Here is an 18,788-nt window from a genome sequence, read left to right on the forward strand (position 1 = left end):
CCAAATTTCCCCAATTTACAAACTCATAACCAATAATAAGAACATACCTCCCTGCAATTCCTTGAGAAGACGACCCGAGGTTTGAATACTCGGTTAACAATTTTAAAAGGGGTTTGTTACTTGTGACACCCAAAACGTTTGTATGAAAGGACTTTTGAAGGTTTAGAAACTATACCTGCAACGAGGATTTATCCGCAATTTTCTAGACCACGCAAAAGTTCTCTCATCAGCGAGCCCTACATGCTTATATATGTATGTTCTTAGAGATTGATTCATTTTTAACCAAGTAGGTAGAAGTAATTTGCATTTAGTTGCATTCATGTAGATAGATTGCATTAAATAAATGTTCATACCCCCTTTTCTTGTCCTTCTTTATTCTTAGCATGAGGACATGCTTGGTTTAAGTGTGGAGAGGTTTGATAAACCCCAATTTTATGATTTATCTTGTGTTGAATTTAGGAGATTTTATCAACTTATCTCACACTTATTCACTAAAATAGCATGGTTTTGTAAACTCTCCCTAATTTGTGTAGAGTAAAAATATGCTTTTTAGGCCTTAAAATTATTAAATTTAATTCACTTTAATTTCATTGGATGCCTTGATATGTTTTTTTGAGTAATTTAAGGTTTTGAAGGCAATAATGGCTTGAAAGAAATGGAAGATAAGTATGCAAAGTGGGAGAATTCATGAAGAAATGAAGGAATTGCTAAGCTGGCAATCCTGACCTCTTCATACTAAATCAATCGTAACTTGAGTTACAGATATCTAAATAAGGCTATTCTAGTTGATTTGGAAAGCTAACATCCGAGGCTTCAAAATGATATATAATTTTCCATAGTTGCCTTGAGTTTAGGTGACGCGTACGCGTCACCCATGCGTGCGCGTCGCAGGATCAGCGTGACTCACTTAAAGACAACACGTGACCAGCGATTTCTGAAGCATTTTGGGCCCAATTCAACCAATTTCTGATGCTATTGAACCAAGGATTGAAGGGGGAATGAACCAAGTAGTCATAGTTTGGTTCTAGTAATGTTTTAGGTTAAATTTCTATAGTCTTCTCTCTAAAAATTAGGATTTTAGATTACTTTTCTCCATAGATTTGGGTTTCAATTATTGTTTTGATATAGTTTTCTTTACTATTTCTTGTTATTACATCTTTGTTCTCTTAGTTTTACTTGTTGTTTCCTTTATTTTGTTACTTTCATGTTTATGAACTCTTCTTAATCTTGATTTCTATTAATGCAATGTGATGTTTTATGTTTCTTTGATGCTTGTTTGAGTTGTTATTATTGTTATTTTGTATTTGGTAGTCATAGATTTTATATTTCTTGCTATTTTAATATGTTTTCCTTTGATACCTTCCAAGTGTTTGATAAAATGCTTGGTTGGATTTTAGAGTAGATTTTTGTGTTCTTGGCTTGAGATGGTAATTTAGGTGACCTAGAGTTACTAATGTCCAAGCGATTGATAATTTGTTGCCATTAACACTAGTCTCACTAAATTAATTAGTGAATGGCTAGGATTTATTGACTAGGATTGATAAAGCTCATTTGACTTTCCTTCACTTGTTAGAGGATGACTTAATGGGATTGATCCTTGCAATTATCATATTGTGGTTAGTGACAAGGATAGAGATCCTTAGCCATCAACCCTTGTCAAGACCTTTTTACATTTGAGTTCCATTTACTTTCTTGCAATTTACATTTTTTGTCCCTTATTCAAAACCCCAAAATATACAACCTATAGCCAATAACATGTACACTTCCCTACAATTCCTTGAGAGATGACTCGAGGTTTGAATACTTCGGTTTATTTTTATTGGGGTTTGTACTTGTGACAAACAAATTAAACGTTGATTGAGGATTGTTGTTGGTTTAGAACTATACTCGCAACGAGAATTCATTGAGAAATTCTATATCGATAATTTTTCCTCTATCAACATAATATCCATGGATACTCATGGGTATTCGCCTCCCTTGTGGTGGAAATAAACGTAGACTCGTGACAAGGATAGAGCGAGAATGGGGCATTTTACTAAACTAGGATGGGGGCGGAAAAGGGATCTTCAGCCCCATGGAGACCTATTGCCATCCCTAGAAATAATAGTACTAAAATTGTTAGCCCAAGTAATACTACTACCTTTGTAACAATGGGAGAAGAGGCTAAAACATTAGGCACAATGGAAGAAACAAGAATTGTAGTTGTTCAAGATGAAGTCAATAGGCCAGAAATGAGAGGCAAGAGTACTAAGCCCAAATCAGCTCCTAAATGGATGCAGGACTATGTGAAGAAATAGCCTATGCCATACCAAATTATATTTTTCTGAATAGTTTGTTAAGAAATACTTAAAAAATCCTTATCACCTCTGATTCAAAGGAAGGGATTATCCAGATCCTTATCATTTTTCTTTTTCATACACTTTCTTCTAATCTTTCAATAATACACATTTTCGCACCAATTCTTACTATTTCATTGCATTACAGTTTCTACAGTACAATCTTAATTTTGGAGACTAACATTTGGTGCTTTCGTTGAAAGATTTTGTCATGGTGGATCCTTCTGAACTCACCCGTTTCCAGAAGGAGATTGCTGACCTCCAACGTTAATAGGTTGAGATCAACAGTGGCATTTTAGCTACCAATAATTGCATGGTTACAATGGAAGAATCACTACAAAAGATCCATAATTTGCTAAAAGAGTCTTTGAAGATAAAACAGTCAGATTTCGAGCTAGCCAGCAGCTCCTTCTCGCCAGGTGGCTCCTTCTCACCAGGGAATGTCTTCCCCACAACCAACAATTGACCAATTGTGAAAGGTATAAGGTTGAACTCCCTCTATTTGATGGTGAAGTGGTTGATAAATGGGTGTTCAAGGTGCCAGAATATTTTAAATGGTATTATGTATCCGTTGATATGCATGTGTATATGATTTCCATCCACCTAACTGGCCCTACATACACATGGTATAGATGGGGAATTAATAACAATATTTCATACAATTGAAACTTATTTAGGTAACTTATAAGGGAAAATCTTTGATGGTGCTAATTGATGGGGGTAGCACTCACAATTTTGTGAAAGCTAGCATTACTAAGAAGTTGAAGCTACCAATTCAGCAAGTTACCCCATTACAGGTGCTAGTGAAAAATGGAGATGTGATTGGGTGAAAGGCTTAATGTGAGAAAATTCCTTTGGTGATGCAAGAATTCCAATTCACAGTGGGCGCATATGTTTGGAGTTACAAGGAGCTGACATTGTCTTGGGAGTACAATGGTTAATGTGCCTTGGATATGTCAACTACAGGCTGCTTACTATGGAGTTTACGGTTGATGGCCTTCCCATTAAGTTGCAAGGGGAACACCTGTTGTAATCAGGATGTTTCAGTAACCAAATGTTATAGAAGTTGGTTCACACAAAGGTAGCCACAACTTTCTACCACCTAAAGTTGTTGGATGATGGAGCAACTTCAGCAGAGGTGGCTACCCAGCCTCCACAAGAGGTACAAGAGATCCTCGAGAAGTTTCAGGTGATTTTTGAAGAGCCTAAATAGCTGCCCCACATAAAGGTATTGATCACGACATTAAATTAATGCCTGGTTCACAACCGATTAATGTTAGACCCTACAAGTATCCTCATTTTCAAAAATTGGAGATTGAGAGATTGGTTTCTGGGATGCTTGAATTGGGAGTGATAAGGGAGAGTTAAAGCTCTTTTTCCAACCCCATGTTGTAGTAAGGAAAAAGGGCGGAAGTTGGCGCTTTTGTGATATCTAGCAGGCACTTAATGCTATAAATGTAAAGAACAAATTTCATATTCCCACCATTGAAAAGATACTAGATGAACTCTTTGGTGCAGAATATTTTTCTAAGATTGATCTATGGTCCAATTATCATCAGATTATTATGAATGCGAACTGTAATACTCTGTTTCTCCACAGAATTTATTCTCAAAAATTCTATGATGAGAATTCGATAAATATCTGAGAATCACCTTATCATATATTATAAGGTGGATTTAGATTAGATGAGTAAAAGGAATAGATATGCCGTGAAAGATAAAAACGTTCCCTAAGCCGAAAATCGTACCAATAATGATGAATATAACCGCCGAGTTAAAATCATCTATAAAATCTTTACTACTAGCTTTTCTTGGTTGAATTAGCTTAGTAGAATATTTTAAACTTGATTTGGAGCCGAAATACTCTCTGCTACCATTTCTTTAGTTGCCGGTTGTTTAAACCAATATGGTTTGAAAATGGTAATCTTATAGTTTAATCATTAAACTGTGTTCTTCTTTCTTTGGTAGTTAGGCCAAACCATCAGGAAGGTTATCTTCAACTGAAATTCATGAAGCCACATAATGAACTAAAATTGTAACACCCTCACTATTAGAATGTCATACTTCTGGCTGCGCCACTCTGATAGCGAGAATATTACGACGACTCACATATATTTAATAATAACATATGAGCCTTTAACTCAAAACCGTATCGCTATTTTCTTTGAAAAATCAGAAATACTTTTTATTTCAGTCAAACATGCATATATAATTGATGACAAGTCATCTTAGGCTAGTTTCACATGTATTTTTTATATGTTTTCATTAGGTTTCATGCACTTTCTTAAGCAATAAGTAAGCAATTAGATTGGAAACTCATACATATCTCAGCTCAATTAAACATGGTTAAATTGGTGCATTTTCATAAGATTTATGCAAGATTTATGTGATTATTATGAATGATACAAAACCTTGTGATTATGGCAAATTTTGATGCAATATTTTTATTAATGATAGGTGAAGAGAAGCAAGAAAGAAGCAGAGGAAGTAACGTTGGTGGCCAAAGTTGGCTCACCAACGTTACCTCAAACGTTGGAGGAGAAGGGGGTATGCAATGTTGGTGGCCAATGTTGGTCCACCAACGTTGCAAGCAACGTTCTGGTAAAATGGGTGCCAACGTTGGAGGGAACATTGGTGAACCAACGTTACCTCCAACATCTTCGATAATTTTCAAAATCTGGAGCTGAGAAATTTTTTGCGACGCGTACGCGTGAAAGTATCATTCTCGTGAACGCATGAGCTACGCGCACGCATGAATCGGAAAAATTGACCATTCACGCGTACGCGTGGGTCACGCGTACATGTGACTAAGAAAGCGTTGGGGGTCAAACGTTGCCTCAAACGCTACCTCTAACGCCCTCGATGAGAAGCCCAAAATTTGGAGTTTGGAAAATTGCATTGACGCACACGCGTCCTGACGCGTACGCGTGGATGAAATTTTAGCCATCCTCGCAAACGCGTGAGCAATGCACACGCGCAAAACGTTGTTTTCACGCGTACGCGTGGGCGACGCGCACGCGTGGATGATAAAACGTTGGTGCACCAACATTGAGTCAAACGTTGAGCACCAACGTTGACACCAGCTCCAAGGCAATTAAGCACCCATGCAGATCATGAACATGAATTACCAAATGCCCCTCTTCAACCTCACTAAGACCCATTCTAGCTTACTTCAATAGAGGCCAAAAAGAAGCCCAATCAAAGGACTTGAAGACTGAATTGGAAAGTGTATAAATAGAGAAGAATTTGATTTAGAAAGGGAGTTGGAGAGAGATCTGGGAGGCTAGGGAGTCAGAGACCCAAATTGGGAAACTCTGCACTCAATTTTATTTGTATTTTTTCTTCTGCAACTCTTCTGCATTTTCTATTTTTTTTTTTTGTTTTTACATGTGCAATGATGAACTAAACCCTAAATTCATTAGGGGGAGGAGCTCTATTGTAATCACAATGAATCAATGAAATTCTTCTTCTTCTCAATCCGCTTGGGTAGCTATAGGATAACTTCTGTTTTGATTGTGAATTATTCACTCTAGAAGGGGGTTTAATTCAACTGAATGCTTATTTGAGCTTCGGAAGGGGAATCACTTGCATTAGAATTAGAGCTCTATCCTTCACAATTCTCTTAACCAATACCATTCGGGAGGAATTGAGGTTTTGAGAATTTGTGTGGCTTATGGATAAGAGAACATGCTCTAACTCTTCTCATGACAATTAAATCAAGGAATTGGCAAGATTGATTGTGATTAGAGAGATTGGATTGCCAAGAAATTGGGATCCAATCAATTTCAATCCGCCATAGATCTACTCATATGATTGAGAAAGGAGTTGAGACCCATTTGATTCATGTTGGATTATGATATCTTCGATCCCTAATGAATCACTTTCTTTGAATTTCTTCAGTTTGAATCTCTCTGAATTTACTTTAATTTGCAATTGTTCACTGCTTTTTTGATTCCCTGCACCCAGTTCCCTTTATATTCATGCAATTCAAGTTCACTACAATTTAGATTCTGCAATTTTACTTTCTTGCACTCTAAGATTCAGTCATTTACATTTTCTGCAATCTAAGATTCAGCACTTTTAATTTCTTGCTCTTTAAGTTTTAGTTATTTAAGTTTCCTGTCAGTTACCTTTCAAGAAATTTACATTCTGTATTTTACATTCACTGCAATTTACATTCTGTTACTCAAAGTTCACTAAACTCTTGCAATATTCGCTTAACTAGACATATCACTTCACTAAAATTGCTCGATCCATCAATTCCTGTAGGATCGACCTCACTCCGGTGAGTTTTAATACTTGATGCGACCCGGTACACTTGCCGGTTAGTTTGTGCGGAATCGATTTTTCGCCATCAATAATCCATTTCAAATCACAATTTCATAAGATATATACATATACATACAAAACTTCTTATACAAGAAAATTACAAATATACATATTATTACAACTCCTATCCCTTTTTCAAAAATACAATAATAACAAGGGCGAGGGAAAAGTAATAACTAAGAAAAAAACGTAAAGATCTCTTCACAAGCTTCTTCGTCCGTTTCCTGAAAAGAAAAAACTGTAGGGGGTGAGAACATCGTCCTCGAAAGGGTTCTCAGTAAGGGATTTTAAAGAATTGTCATAAGAGGATATTTAAAAGAAAACTATTTTTTAATTGCAGTGATCATCGCTCGTCTTATGAATCTTTTTGAAAATCAACTATTAATCATCCAAAAACCAGACCTTTTCAAAAAACCATAAGTTAATTATCCTATAATCCGGATTCATATTTTGAACTTTTAAAAAATCCAATTAAACACAATATCACATCATGGCCTCTGGCCCAAAACAGTATCACATCATGGCCTTCAGCCCATTCAATAAAATCACATCACACTCCAACCGCCATAAACCAAACCAACAATTACAATCACAAGTAATACAGTTCAAACACAATCAAGAGCAATTACATCACGTATAGCAATTAGCAGTTAAATAGAATCATTCACATAGGCAAACTAAGTACAATATATACACCCAAACAATGTCACATTAATGCATATGATGCATGCCTGTCCTACTAGTTGTGATATCACATTGTCGGTTATAATTTGTCAACCCGACACATCCTTTTGGATGTAGCCTTTCTGCCACGTTAGGGATAGAGTGCCATGCACACTATTATTCTGAGGATATAGTGCCTAGCACACTGTTATTCTGAGGATATAGTGTCTGGCACACTATCGTTCTGAGGATATAGTATCTGGCACACTTGCATGCTCATTCCTAAAATATAATACCTGCCACACTCTAATTCAATTCTTTTCTTCTCTTCTCTTTTGCTTGAGGACAAGCAAAGTATTAAGTTTGGTGTTGTGATGCAGCCGCATCTTTAGTTGTTTTTTCTTTTGAACTGCATAAAATAAGCTAAGAATCCTTGTTAAATAGGCAATGATTTCATGATTTAATGAGCATTGTTAGTTTGAATTTATTTGCTACATGAGAAATTGATTAATTTTACTAAATACATGTTTATCTCAAAAAGTCCACATTTTTCTTTCACTAAATTTATGCCTTAAAATTATTAGTATAATTGGGTCATTTTTTAATTTATTCATTATAATTTTACTAGTTTAGAAGTCATCCATACAATATAAAAAATAGTATAGAAAATCATCACAACTACAAAAATGACATATTTTCTCTAGTCCTTAAAAAATCACTTTATACTTTTTTCATTATAGATAAATCTTTAAACTAGTGATTAGTCATTAACTCCCAATCAATTAATATATAAAAAAAATATACAAGAAACAACTTTTAGATACTCAGCATTAATCATTTAGTCAATTAAAAATTGAAATTTAAAAATTTATAATTTAAAATTTAAAAATTAAAATAAACAAAATAATTTAAAAAAATCGACTAATATTGGCAAAAAAATTAAGTACAAATTGATTTGACAATTTTTATTTTTATGTTTTTTATATGAAAAATATAAAAAAATCATCCGTTCCAAAAAAACAGTCATATATCAATGAAAAAAAAGGATGATGAATTTATTTTTGGATTTTTTTAAATAAATAAAATAAATATTTTAATTATTGAAATATATAATTTGGAGCGTTTTTACCGAAATGCATTGCATCTCTTATCTTGTTTACAGTATAAATGAAATAAGATAACACATGTCTCGTTTAAACTTTAAATGAGATAAGACCAAGAAAAAATGAAGCGTATATATCGTTTACACTGTAAACGAGATAAGAGATTAATTACGACATTTATACTGTAAACAAGATTTAAGACAAATTTCTAGCAACTATAAAAGGATGTGCAACGCTTTGTATTCTTCATAAATATTTCACTACTTCTTTTCTACCTATTACTTCTAAAAATAAGTCAGAATGTCTAGTAATAATGAATACTTGGTTGTAAGTGTGTATCCCAATTGTCGTATGAGAAATAGTGATAATGGGGTGACATTTAAGTGTGAGAATCCCATTCTGTTGTGTACCCAGTCAGTAAGTTCATTGGCAGAATTGAAGAGTCTGATATTGGGTAGCGTCAGTGGTAGTGGGAGAAAAGAGATCGGAAGGGTGGGGTATATGTTGCTAGCACAGATAGAAAATGGAGTTTTTTGGTTTCGTCTATTTTGGCTCCATGAAGACGAATATGTGCACCTGATGTTTGACATCCATGGGAGAATCATGGCGGAGCAAGTGATCGAGCTTTCTGCGGAGATTGGCAACGTCAATGGTGGTGGATCTGGGTTGTCAGACTTCGTCTAGGATGATCCACCTCTCGCACCACCACAATTCATATTGTTAGTCTAGTGAAAAACATGGAGGTCGATGAAGAGGATTCTGATGAGGAGTATGTTGCGGATAGCAACAAAAGCAGTTCCTCCGAGGATAATGATGAGGAAGAGTTTGTATCAGAGATCCCGATTAAGGCATCACATAGGTATCTTCTGCCTCCCCCGCACCCAATTCTAGCCTTGTCATCTGTACCCAATCCCAATTACTAGATACGTTGGATCTGAACGCGATGCATGAGAAAAACCCATTTTCCAACACGGGTGAGGAAGATTACAACTTGGACGGTGATGTGGAGTTTAGAATTGGCCATAAATTCAAAAGTAGAGATGCAGTAATGTAGGGTGTGAAGAATTACAGTATTCGTAGAAGTGCTGAATACCGAGTGGTGGAGTCGGATAGATTAAAGTACCATATGCGTTGCCGATAACATGTAACAGACTGCCCTTGGAGTCTCCGTGTTGCTCTCCGACAGAATCTCGAATACTAGTAAGTTAAAGATTCATTGTGTTCTGTATTTTTAGTTGTCATTGTTATGCTTGTTGAACCTATTTACCCCTGTTATTCTATTTCGCTAGGGAGCTACGTAGAGTGGGAGGAGGGCACACGTGTTTGGCACCCACAATGTCGCAGGACCACCGACAATTGGACAGCAGTCTCATCTGCCGTGTCATCCTCCCGTTGATACAATCAAATCTGTCTGTCAGCATCTCAATCCTACAAGGTGCAGTTAGACAGAGTTATCACTTCAAACCCTCGTATAGGAAGGTTTGGATGGCGAAACAAAAGGGGATTGCACAGATATATAAGCATCTGCATCTCTTATTTCGCTTACAATGTAAATGAAATAAGATAACACGTATCTCGTTTACACTGTAAACGAGATAAGAGCATTAGACAATACATATATAAACGTGATACGACCACGTCGTCCCATGCTTTATCTCGTTTATGTTATCTTATTTTGTATACACTGTAAATAAGATAAGAAATACGATACTTTTCAGTAAAAACGCTCCAAAATGTATATTTTGGTAATTAAAACATTATTTTATTTATTTTAAAAAAAAATCCGTCTACTCTTATAGTGCAACAAAAATTAGAGAAATGATAAATGGTACCAAAGCATCCTTGATCGAATAATATGAAAATTTATTTCAGCCTTATAATATTCTCCACCTGCCACTTTTCACTGGCATGTTTCAGCTTTCAACTTTGCTCAGTAACTGATTATTGTTCAATTTGATTGACCTTAAATGTTATGAGTCCACAAGGATTTTCTTCATATGATCCACTAGTTCTTGCACCTGCTCCCTAGAATGAAGGGGTGATGGGTATACACAAGCACAATCCAACTTTCCATTCCTTATGGTGTCGAATATGGCGATCGATGGGCCGACACCATGAGCAGAAGCACAACCCACATAGTCCTCTAATCCAATCTCTTTATGAATGTCATCTGATTCATCAATGATAGGGTCCTCAAAAACTGAAATCAAAGCAGTTCTCATTGATGATGATGGCGTCAAACCAGGGTTCTCGATCGCCTTGCACATTAGGTAGTTCAGGTCAGACATGTCTGAGAAATGCTTGTTGCAATTCATGGCATTTGCAAAGGCCATGTAACTTCTCTTTGCTAGATCCCATAGGGTTTCTCCACATACATCATGTGTGTTCAATATTGCAGAATGATAAAATCCTGAACCCAAAAACTGAACCTTTTATAATTATAAACAAAGTAACTAAAGCAAATTATTCTGACCACAGAAAACTGGATTATTCCAATATAGAACGCATAAGAGCTCTTATTAATATCAGACGAAAGCGAATAATTTGGAGTAGAAAGTTTTCATGTCAAAAAGAAGCAAGCTTCAAGCAATGATCTAATTTATTAACTAGAATTGGTCTTATTAATCAATGATATACCAATCGTCTTAGTTTCGTTAAACTGAGACTATCTCTTCCTGTGCATACACGATTTTCTTTTTTCCTTTTTTTTTCCATTAGAGTAAACTTTTCTTTAAACCAGATGTAGAAGTCTAGAGGTAGCAAGAACATATGAAAACAAAACACACATTCTGAAAATTGCAGATTACCAAGATGGTTGCTGGAAAGGACTGGATCAAGAAGAGAGCGGCAATCAATGAGTGTTACCACACCATACTTCTCCTTTTGATAACTGGGTAGGTTTTTGGAGGCCCAGGCGGCAATCATTCCAGCTGCTGCAAGTGCCCCACAAAGTTTAATTTCTCTTGATTTGCATTCCTACATGATCTTGCAAAATTAATTGTAATATTTTGAATCATCATGACCTTACCAAATCATAGTCAGAATGTCAAATTATCAATTATACGTCATAACAATCAGAATATAAATCCTTGGTAGCCTAAGAAGCAGATCATCGTATACTGAAGAAATATGTATCAACTATTACACACACCATTCTATTCTCTATGAAATCTTTGCTATTTTCTGATATTAAGCCAAGGAGCTCACAAATGCATGAATCCTCTGTGATAGAAAAGAATTTAATAAAATAATGCAGCTGATATTCGTTGATCTCAACTTCGATCTTAGTCCATACATCAAATATGAATAATTTATGAAAAGTTTTGATCAAATTATCAAGTAGTCGATTAAAGAGCATGAATACTAGTATATCGATTTAATGACAGACAGAAAATCCTTATTTATCATAGCATGACTTGTAGAACGAGTCTCTCCTTTGTTATTGGAATCCAAAGCCAGAAGCCATAACTATAAAATTTTGGATAGAATATACACCAATTCACATGCACTGAGTTCTTTTGAAAGTGGTTCTCTAACACACCATACCTTAACTTTTCATTTTAGCAAACATAATGCAGTGATAATTTCTAACTCCAATAATTTATAACACATCCAAATGGCAAGACACTTGGATTGGTATACACGTCCAATAATTTCTAACGAATTATTTCTCCAGATTCCAGAATAAAATGGAGATTCCCAAAGCCCCTCACACTTGTCTCTATCGTGAGTATCATTATCTTATCTCCAATAAATCTTGCCATACTTGGATCTAGATAGCCTTATCAGTTAGGCAAGCTGTATCCTAAAATATTGCACTCTCCAATCAAAACAAAGTTAGCCATACCAACCCGTACTGCCTTTGGTGGTTCACTTTTTCTTTTCTAATAAAATTAAGCGACGTTACGAAAGGAGACAAAAGAAGTAACTAACTCGTCCCTGAAGCAAGAATTTTCTTCCCCCTTTATTCTCTTTATAAAATCAAAGCAGAAATAAATGCATAACTTATGTTTATATGAGCTTAAGATTAAAAAATAAAAAACAAAATAAAAACCTAGATATATGCACTTAAAGGGGATTTCTATTACTATGTACGATAATTTAGAGTGTGTCACGAAAATAACTTATCTTCCATAACCAAATGTTTTTTCGAATTGGATGTGAAAAGAAAAAAGGAAAGAAAAAGCCTAAAATTCCAATCCAATTATCCCACTTATCAAACACGAGAGATTAGTAGCCATATTGTTTGACATTATATATCCATGGTGTGACAAAATTGATCTAATCTAATCATCCGTACTATATATATACATACCTAGTGCACAATTTTTTATTTTTCCATTTTAAACTTTTTCACTAGTACCCAACTTTCTTTTTTTTTTTTTTTTTCTTTTTCAAAGAAAATATTTTCCATTTAGGCCGTTATATTACATTTTTTTGTACCTATGAACAAACAATACTGAAGCAGAACTATTTACTCTAACATGGAATCTGTGTTGCCTATGGATACGGTAGTTGCAGTAGCTAAACAATTTTAACAATTAAAAAATTCACTTTTTTGCTGAAATTAAATAGTCACTGTAATCACTATAGTTATAGATACTATAATATGTACTTTATTATAATTTTTGCTTTTTGAACAACCTACTCATTTTTTTTTTATTTTTGTTATTGCCTTTTGTTCTTTTATTTTATTTTTGCAGGAAAAACTTTGCAGCACAGGCACTAGTTACTCTAAAATGGATTAAGAAATACATAATCAATCACTGAATCACCTGATTGTCTATTAATCAACTAGCAACGAAACCAATAATATTCACACAAAAAACAAGTGTGGTACTTACAGCCACAAGCTGGCGCGTGTGGTGAGCGTCCAATTGCAACCTCACAACCTTGGAGCTCCGAGGCGAGTCCGCATCCACGAATTCCAAATTCCCAAGCCTGAATGAGTTCAGTGAGTAACCAAGCATGTCCAAACCACGCGCCCAAAACGGCTTGTTCCTCTTCTCTACCGGTATCAGATCCTCAATCGCCATTCCCATTCCCTTCTCCTCTGCCTCTCCGATACTCTCTCCACCGCATCCAACCTTCACCAGCAGCTCCCTCAGCAGAGTCACCGCCGCCGCACGGTCGCATCCCGACGTGTGCAGCCGCAAAAACACTCCCCATCGCCTCTCGCTTATCGCGTACACACTCACGCACAGTACGCCGTAGCCATCGCCACTAGGATCGCGCCACTTGTTCAGGTTCAGCTCGTGCTCCAGAATCAGGTGGAAGTCAGCATCTCCGTCGCCGGAACTACAGCCGAGGATTGCGGAGGTGGATTGAAGATCGAGGCACTGGATTTGAACGTTGGAGGTTGGGGGAGTTCGGAAGTGGTAGGAATTGGCGTTGGAGTCGAAGTGGATTGTTGAGCGAAGGATAGGATGGTTACTTTGGAGGTTGCGGAGTACGGTTTGGAGTTTGGGAATGTGTGGCGGTTTAGAGAGGAGGAGGCCGAGGACGGTTATTCCGGTGCCGCCGGGAACTGCCTTGCACCAGCTGTATTCGGTGCCGCCAACGGCACGAGTGGTGAAGTGCTGTTGCAGTTCTTGTTCTTTTTCTTCTTCACTGCTGCTACTACTCATTTTGATGGTTCTTGTTGTTGGTGGTTGTATCCGACGAGAGTATGGTATAGAGAGTAACGCTATTTACTTTGGATCAATGATGATGATAATGATGATAATAGGATTGGAAAGTGGTCCATTAAGTAGAAAATCGGCCAATAAGACCAAACTAATTAAAGCCGCTATCGAGTATCCTCTAAAGTACACTAGTCAGTAGACAACTCTGACCCCACTCATCGTCTTCATTCGACCAAAATTAATAAATAATTATCCACACGTGACACGTCTTCCTCGATCAAGTAAGTTATCAGGGAAGTAAGGAGCATTGTTGTTGCAACATTCGGAGAGCAACAAGTCTATGCGACGATCGTAACTCATAAGAATGTAAGATGACTTAAGAATTCGGATCTATGTCTAAAATAATGGGCCGAACAAAAACCCCCGCTAGACTTAATGGGTTCAGAATCTTAATCCAAACTGTCTTTTTAAGGTTTTGGCGTGTTGGCCAAGAGGACTTGGTCCATTTTGCCATTCTTAGTCACGTTAAATATTATATAACATAAAGTCATCCATAAATTTTTAAATAAAACTTTGATTCACAATGAATTAATTTTTGGTCTATTGAATTGGATGATACCACAAAAAACTAAAAAAAAATATATTACATAATATGATGATATGACAAGTTAACAAATTGATTGGTCACAAAAAATTAAAATATAACACGTCAATTAATTAACTATTTTTATGACACATGATATTAACTTGTTATGTCATTTAGCATGGCATATTATTATTTAAGTGATAAAATCACTATTTAACTTATTGTTATATCTTTAAAGAACTAATATGACTATAAATAAAAATAGGTCAGATAATTTGTGAGTTGTAAAAGACCTACAACTTTATCTGTATTTAGTCTAACTTATTATAAAATAAATTTAGACCCAAATTATTTTAAAAAGTTAAACTTATTAATAGGCAAAATTCAAATTCACAAATTAATCGTATAGACTTGTCAGATCTGTCTGTATCTATTAAAATATAAATAATTATGTAAATAATTTTGTTATGATTAAAAATTTATTAAAACTTTTAAATTTATTATATTTTATTATAAATAATATTACACGTTCTAAATATTTTAAATGTTTAAATATTTTTGTAAACATTAAATTTGGTATGTTATACATAAGTGAATTTTTTATTAAAAGATATATATTTGAAATAATAATTTCAAAAAATTATTTTTATTAAAAAAAATGTCAAATTTTTTAATAGACTTTAGATCAGGCCAAACTTAACAATAGACTAGACTTAGTACTTAAAAATAAATCTATAAAAAACTGCAGGTCTAATTCAAATTAATTAACTACATTACAAGTCTATTTTATTATGGATAAAATTTAGTCCAATCTTACTTCTTTCTACCTTTAAATATTATTAACAAAATCTTTTAAGAACCAATTTTAAAAACGACTTATTCTTCAGGAACAAATTTAAATATTAACCCTCTAAAATAAATATTAAAAGTACCCCATGTACTATTTATTAAAATTATAAAAGAACCCATTTTTTTTTACTTTTGATATTGTTTCATTCCTCTTTTTGCCCTATTATTGAACACCAACACCAACAACTTAATCTCTCTTCCTCCCCTTTTTTCTTGGTTTCCAACAACTCAAAATCACATATTAAATATATATTTCTTAACTAAGATGCTTAACATTTAAAAATTATTATGTACAAAAAATCATGCAATATATTCACACTGTTGTGATAAGAATGACAGATGGATGCCCATTAATAATACGGACAGCTAAAATTTTTAAGAGAGAGAGTTGAGATTATTATGTAAACCAATTTTAATGAAAGCTGAATTTGTAAAGATATAAATAAGGCTTCGTAGCCTTACGTACAAGACACAAACAATAAAACAAAAATTTATTCTCTCTCTTTCTTTATTTTCAATACTTCTTTCTCTCTTTATATATATACATTACAACATATAATATTAGTAAATACATATAGGAATTATTATTGAGCTAATTATATTAATACTAGAGTCTTCAATTTATACATCTTTATTTTATATTTAGTATATCTTTTATTTATTTTACAACACATTATCAGCACGAGACTCTGATCAAATTTTAGGAAGACTTAGGTAACAAATTTTCATTATGTCAAAGCTCTCTCATCTTGAATTCAATGCTCTTAATATATCTGGAAACAACTATTTATCATGGATACTAAATGCTGAAATTCATCTTGATTCAATGGATCTTGGAGATACCATTAAGGCTGAAAATAATGCATCACAGAAAGATAAAGCCAAAGCCATGATTTTTCTTCGTCGTCATCTTGATGAATGATTGAAAAATGAATATATATCTCACATTAAAAGATCCTGCAGATCTTTGGAAAGACCTTGAAGAAAGGTATAATCATCAAAAAACGGTGATACTTCCTCAAGCCCGATATGAGTGGACGCACTTGTGTCTGCAGGATTTTAAATTCATAAATGAATATAATTCTGCAATGTTTCGAATTACCTCACGAATGAAATTATGTGGGAAAAAGATAACTGACCATGATATATTGGAGAAAACTTTCTCAACTTTCCATGCCTCGAATATGCTCCTGCAGCAGCAGTATCGAGAAAAAGGATTTAAAAAATATTCTGAGTTAATTTCTTGCCTTCTTGTTGCTGAACGCAACAATGAGTTGCTCTTGAAAAATCATGAAGCACGCCCAGCTGGTGCCGCCCCATTTCCTGAAGTAAATGCGGCAAATTACCCCAGAAAAGGTAAATGACAAGGTTTTAATAACAAGAAAAATTATGGAAGGAAAAGGAATTATATTCAAAAGAGGGGATCTCACCAGAAGTGGGATAAAGAAAGAAATATCGGGCAGAATAAATCAACAGAGGATAAGTGTTTCCGTTGTGGTGGAAAGGGCCATTAGTCACGTACCTGTCGTACCCCAAGGCACCTAGTCGATCTTTACCAAGCATCTTTAAAAAAGGATGACAAAGGAAAGGAAACAAATTTTGTTTCAAATGATGCTGAAAATTTCACCACTCATTATGATGTATCTGATTTCTTTGAGGATCCTGAAGAAAATATTGGTCATTTGATCAATAATTGAATAGTTTAAAATGTGGGATTGTTATGTATCCATGTAAATAAATAATGTAAAGAACTTATTGTTAAGTTTTATTTTCTATGTATTTAAGTTTCAAATGTGATATATATAAATAATGAAATATTAATGTTCATGAATTTTGAAATCATTAAATATGTCAAGTTTTAAAATAAAATTTCAGTATGTGACATTATTTTTAGGTACAGTGTTTCTTAGAAAAATAATTCCGATCAAGTATTCAATTTAACTGTGCATACTACTCATTTTATTATTATTATTTGTCTTTGAAGAAAATGGCAAGGATATATAATGAAGATGTATGCCTTGCGGATAGTGCAAGTTCGCATACCATTCTCAAAAGTGATATATATTTTACCCATCTTGTACCAAAAGAGGAATATGTTAATACTATTATTGACTCAGGCAATGTGATAAAGGCTCCGGAAGAGCTATAATTTTGTTTTCTGGAGGAACAAAATTTATAATAAATAATACACTATTATCTACCAAGTTCCTAAGGAACTTGTTGAGTTTCAAAGATATTCGCCGAAATGGATATCATGTTGAGACAATGAATGAGGGAAATCATGAGTATTTATGTATCACAACTCATGATTCAAATAAGAAACTTATATTAGAAAAATTACCCTCACTTTCATCTGGGTTATATTACACCAAGATTAGTGCAATTGAATCATATGCCATTGTAAACAAGAAGTTTACTAGCCCAAATGAATTCATAACTTGGCATGATAGATTGGGTCATCCGGGAACAACCATGATGAGGAGAATTATTAAAAACTCTCATGGACATTCACTAAAGAACCAGAAGATTCTTAAAACTAGTGAATTTAGTTGTGCTGCATGTTCTCAAGGGAAGTTAATTTTAAGGCCATCACCAGTAAAGATTGGATTTGAGTCTCCTGAATTTTTAGAAAGGATTCAAGGTGATACATGTGGACCTATTCATCTACCATGTGGATCTTTTAGATATTTTATGGTCCTAATAGACGTATCTTCGAGATGGTCACACGTGTGCTTATTATCTTCTCGCAACTGGCGTTTGCGAGATTATTGACTCAAATTATTCGATTAAAAGCACAATTTCCAGAAAATCCAATCAAAGCAATTCGTCTTGATAATGCTAGTGAATTTACTTCCTAAGCTTTTGATGCTTATTGTATGGCTAATGGAATAAGTGTTGAACATCCAGTAGCTTATGTTCACACACAAAATGGGTTAGCTAAATCACTTATTAAATGCCTCCAGTTAATTGCTAGACCCTTACTTATGAGAACAAATCTCCCAACCTCGGTTTGGGGGCATGCTATTTTACATGCCGCAGCACTTATTCGTTTGAGGCCAACGAGTTACCATCAGTTCTCTCCTATGCAATTAGCATTTGGCCAGCAGCCAAATGTTTCCCATTTAAGAATATTTGGGTGTGCGATATATGTTCCTATTGCACCACCTAATCGCACCAAAAAGGGACCCCAAAGAAAATTGGAGATATATGTTGGATATGATTCTCCCTCTATAGTGAGGTATCTTGAGATACAAACTGGAGATGTATTTAAAGCCCGGTTTGCATATTGTCATTTTGA

At 34.7% G+C, this 18,788-nt stretch overlaps 1 protein-coding gene across 1 annotated transcript; it reads right to left on the minus strand.

Annotated features, from left to right (window-relative positions):
- Positions 1 to 10,257: 10,257 nt before the first annotated feature.
- Positions 10,258 to 14,586, minus strand: LOC107604647 (uncharacterized). Its single transcript, XM_016306276.3, has 3 exons — positions 13,276 to 14,586; positions 11,239 to 11,407; positions 10,258 to 10,841 (listed from the first exon to the last, which is right to left on the minus strand). The coding sequence occupies exons 1-3, from the start codon at positions 14,056 to 14,058 to the stop codon at positions 10,402 to 10,404; spliced, it is 1,392 nt and encodes a 463-aa protein (XP_016161762.1). The 5' UTR covers positions 14,059 to 14,586; the 3' UTR covers positions 10,258 to 10,401.
- Between the last annotated feature and the right edge of the window lie 4,202 nt (positions 14,587 to 18,788).

The sequence above is a fragment of the Arachis ipaensis genome, chromosome B6, assembly GCF_059453495.1.
Source record: "Arachis ipaensis isolate K30076 ecotype BB chromosome B6, ASM5945349v1, whole genome shotgun sequence".
Classification (NCBI taxonomy): Eukaryota; Viridiplantae; Streptophyta; class Magnoliopsida; order Fabales; family Fabaceae; genus Arachis; species Arachis ipaensis.

Excerpts from the sequence above, each read along its gene's own strand:
- LOC107604647 (XM_016306276.3), bottom strand. The coding sequence starts at position 14,058 with ATGAGTAGTAGCAGCAGTGAAGAAGAAAAAGAACAAGAACTGCAACAG. Across the intron at positions 11,408-13,275 it reads ACACGCGCCAGCTTGTGGCT|GAATGCAAATCAAGAGAAAT; the intron begins GTAAGTACCACA and ends AAGATCATGTAG. Across the intron at positions 10,842-11,238 it reads CCTTTCCAGCAACCATCTTG|GATTTTATCATTCTGCAATA; the intron begins GTAATCTGCAAT and ends TTTTGGGTTCAG.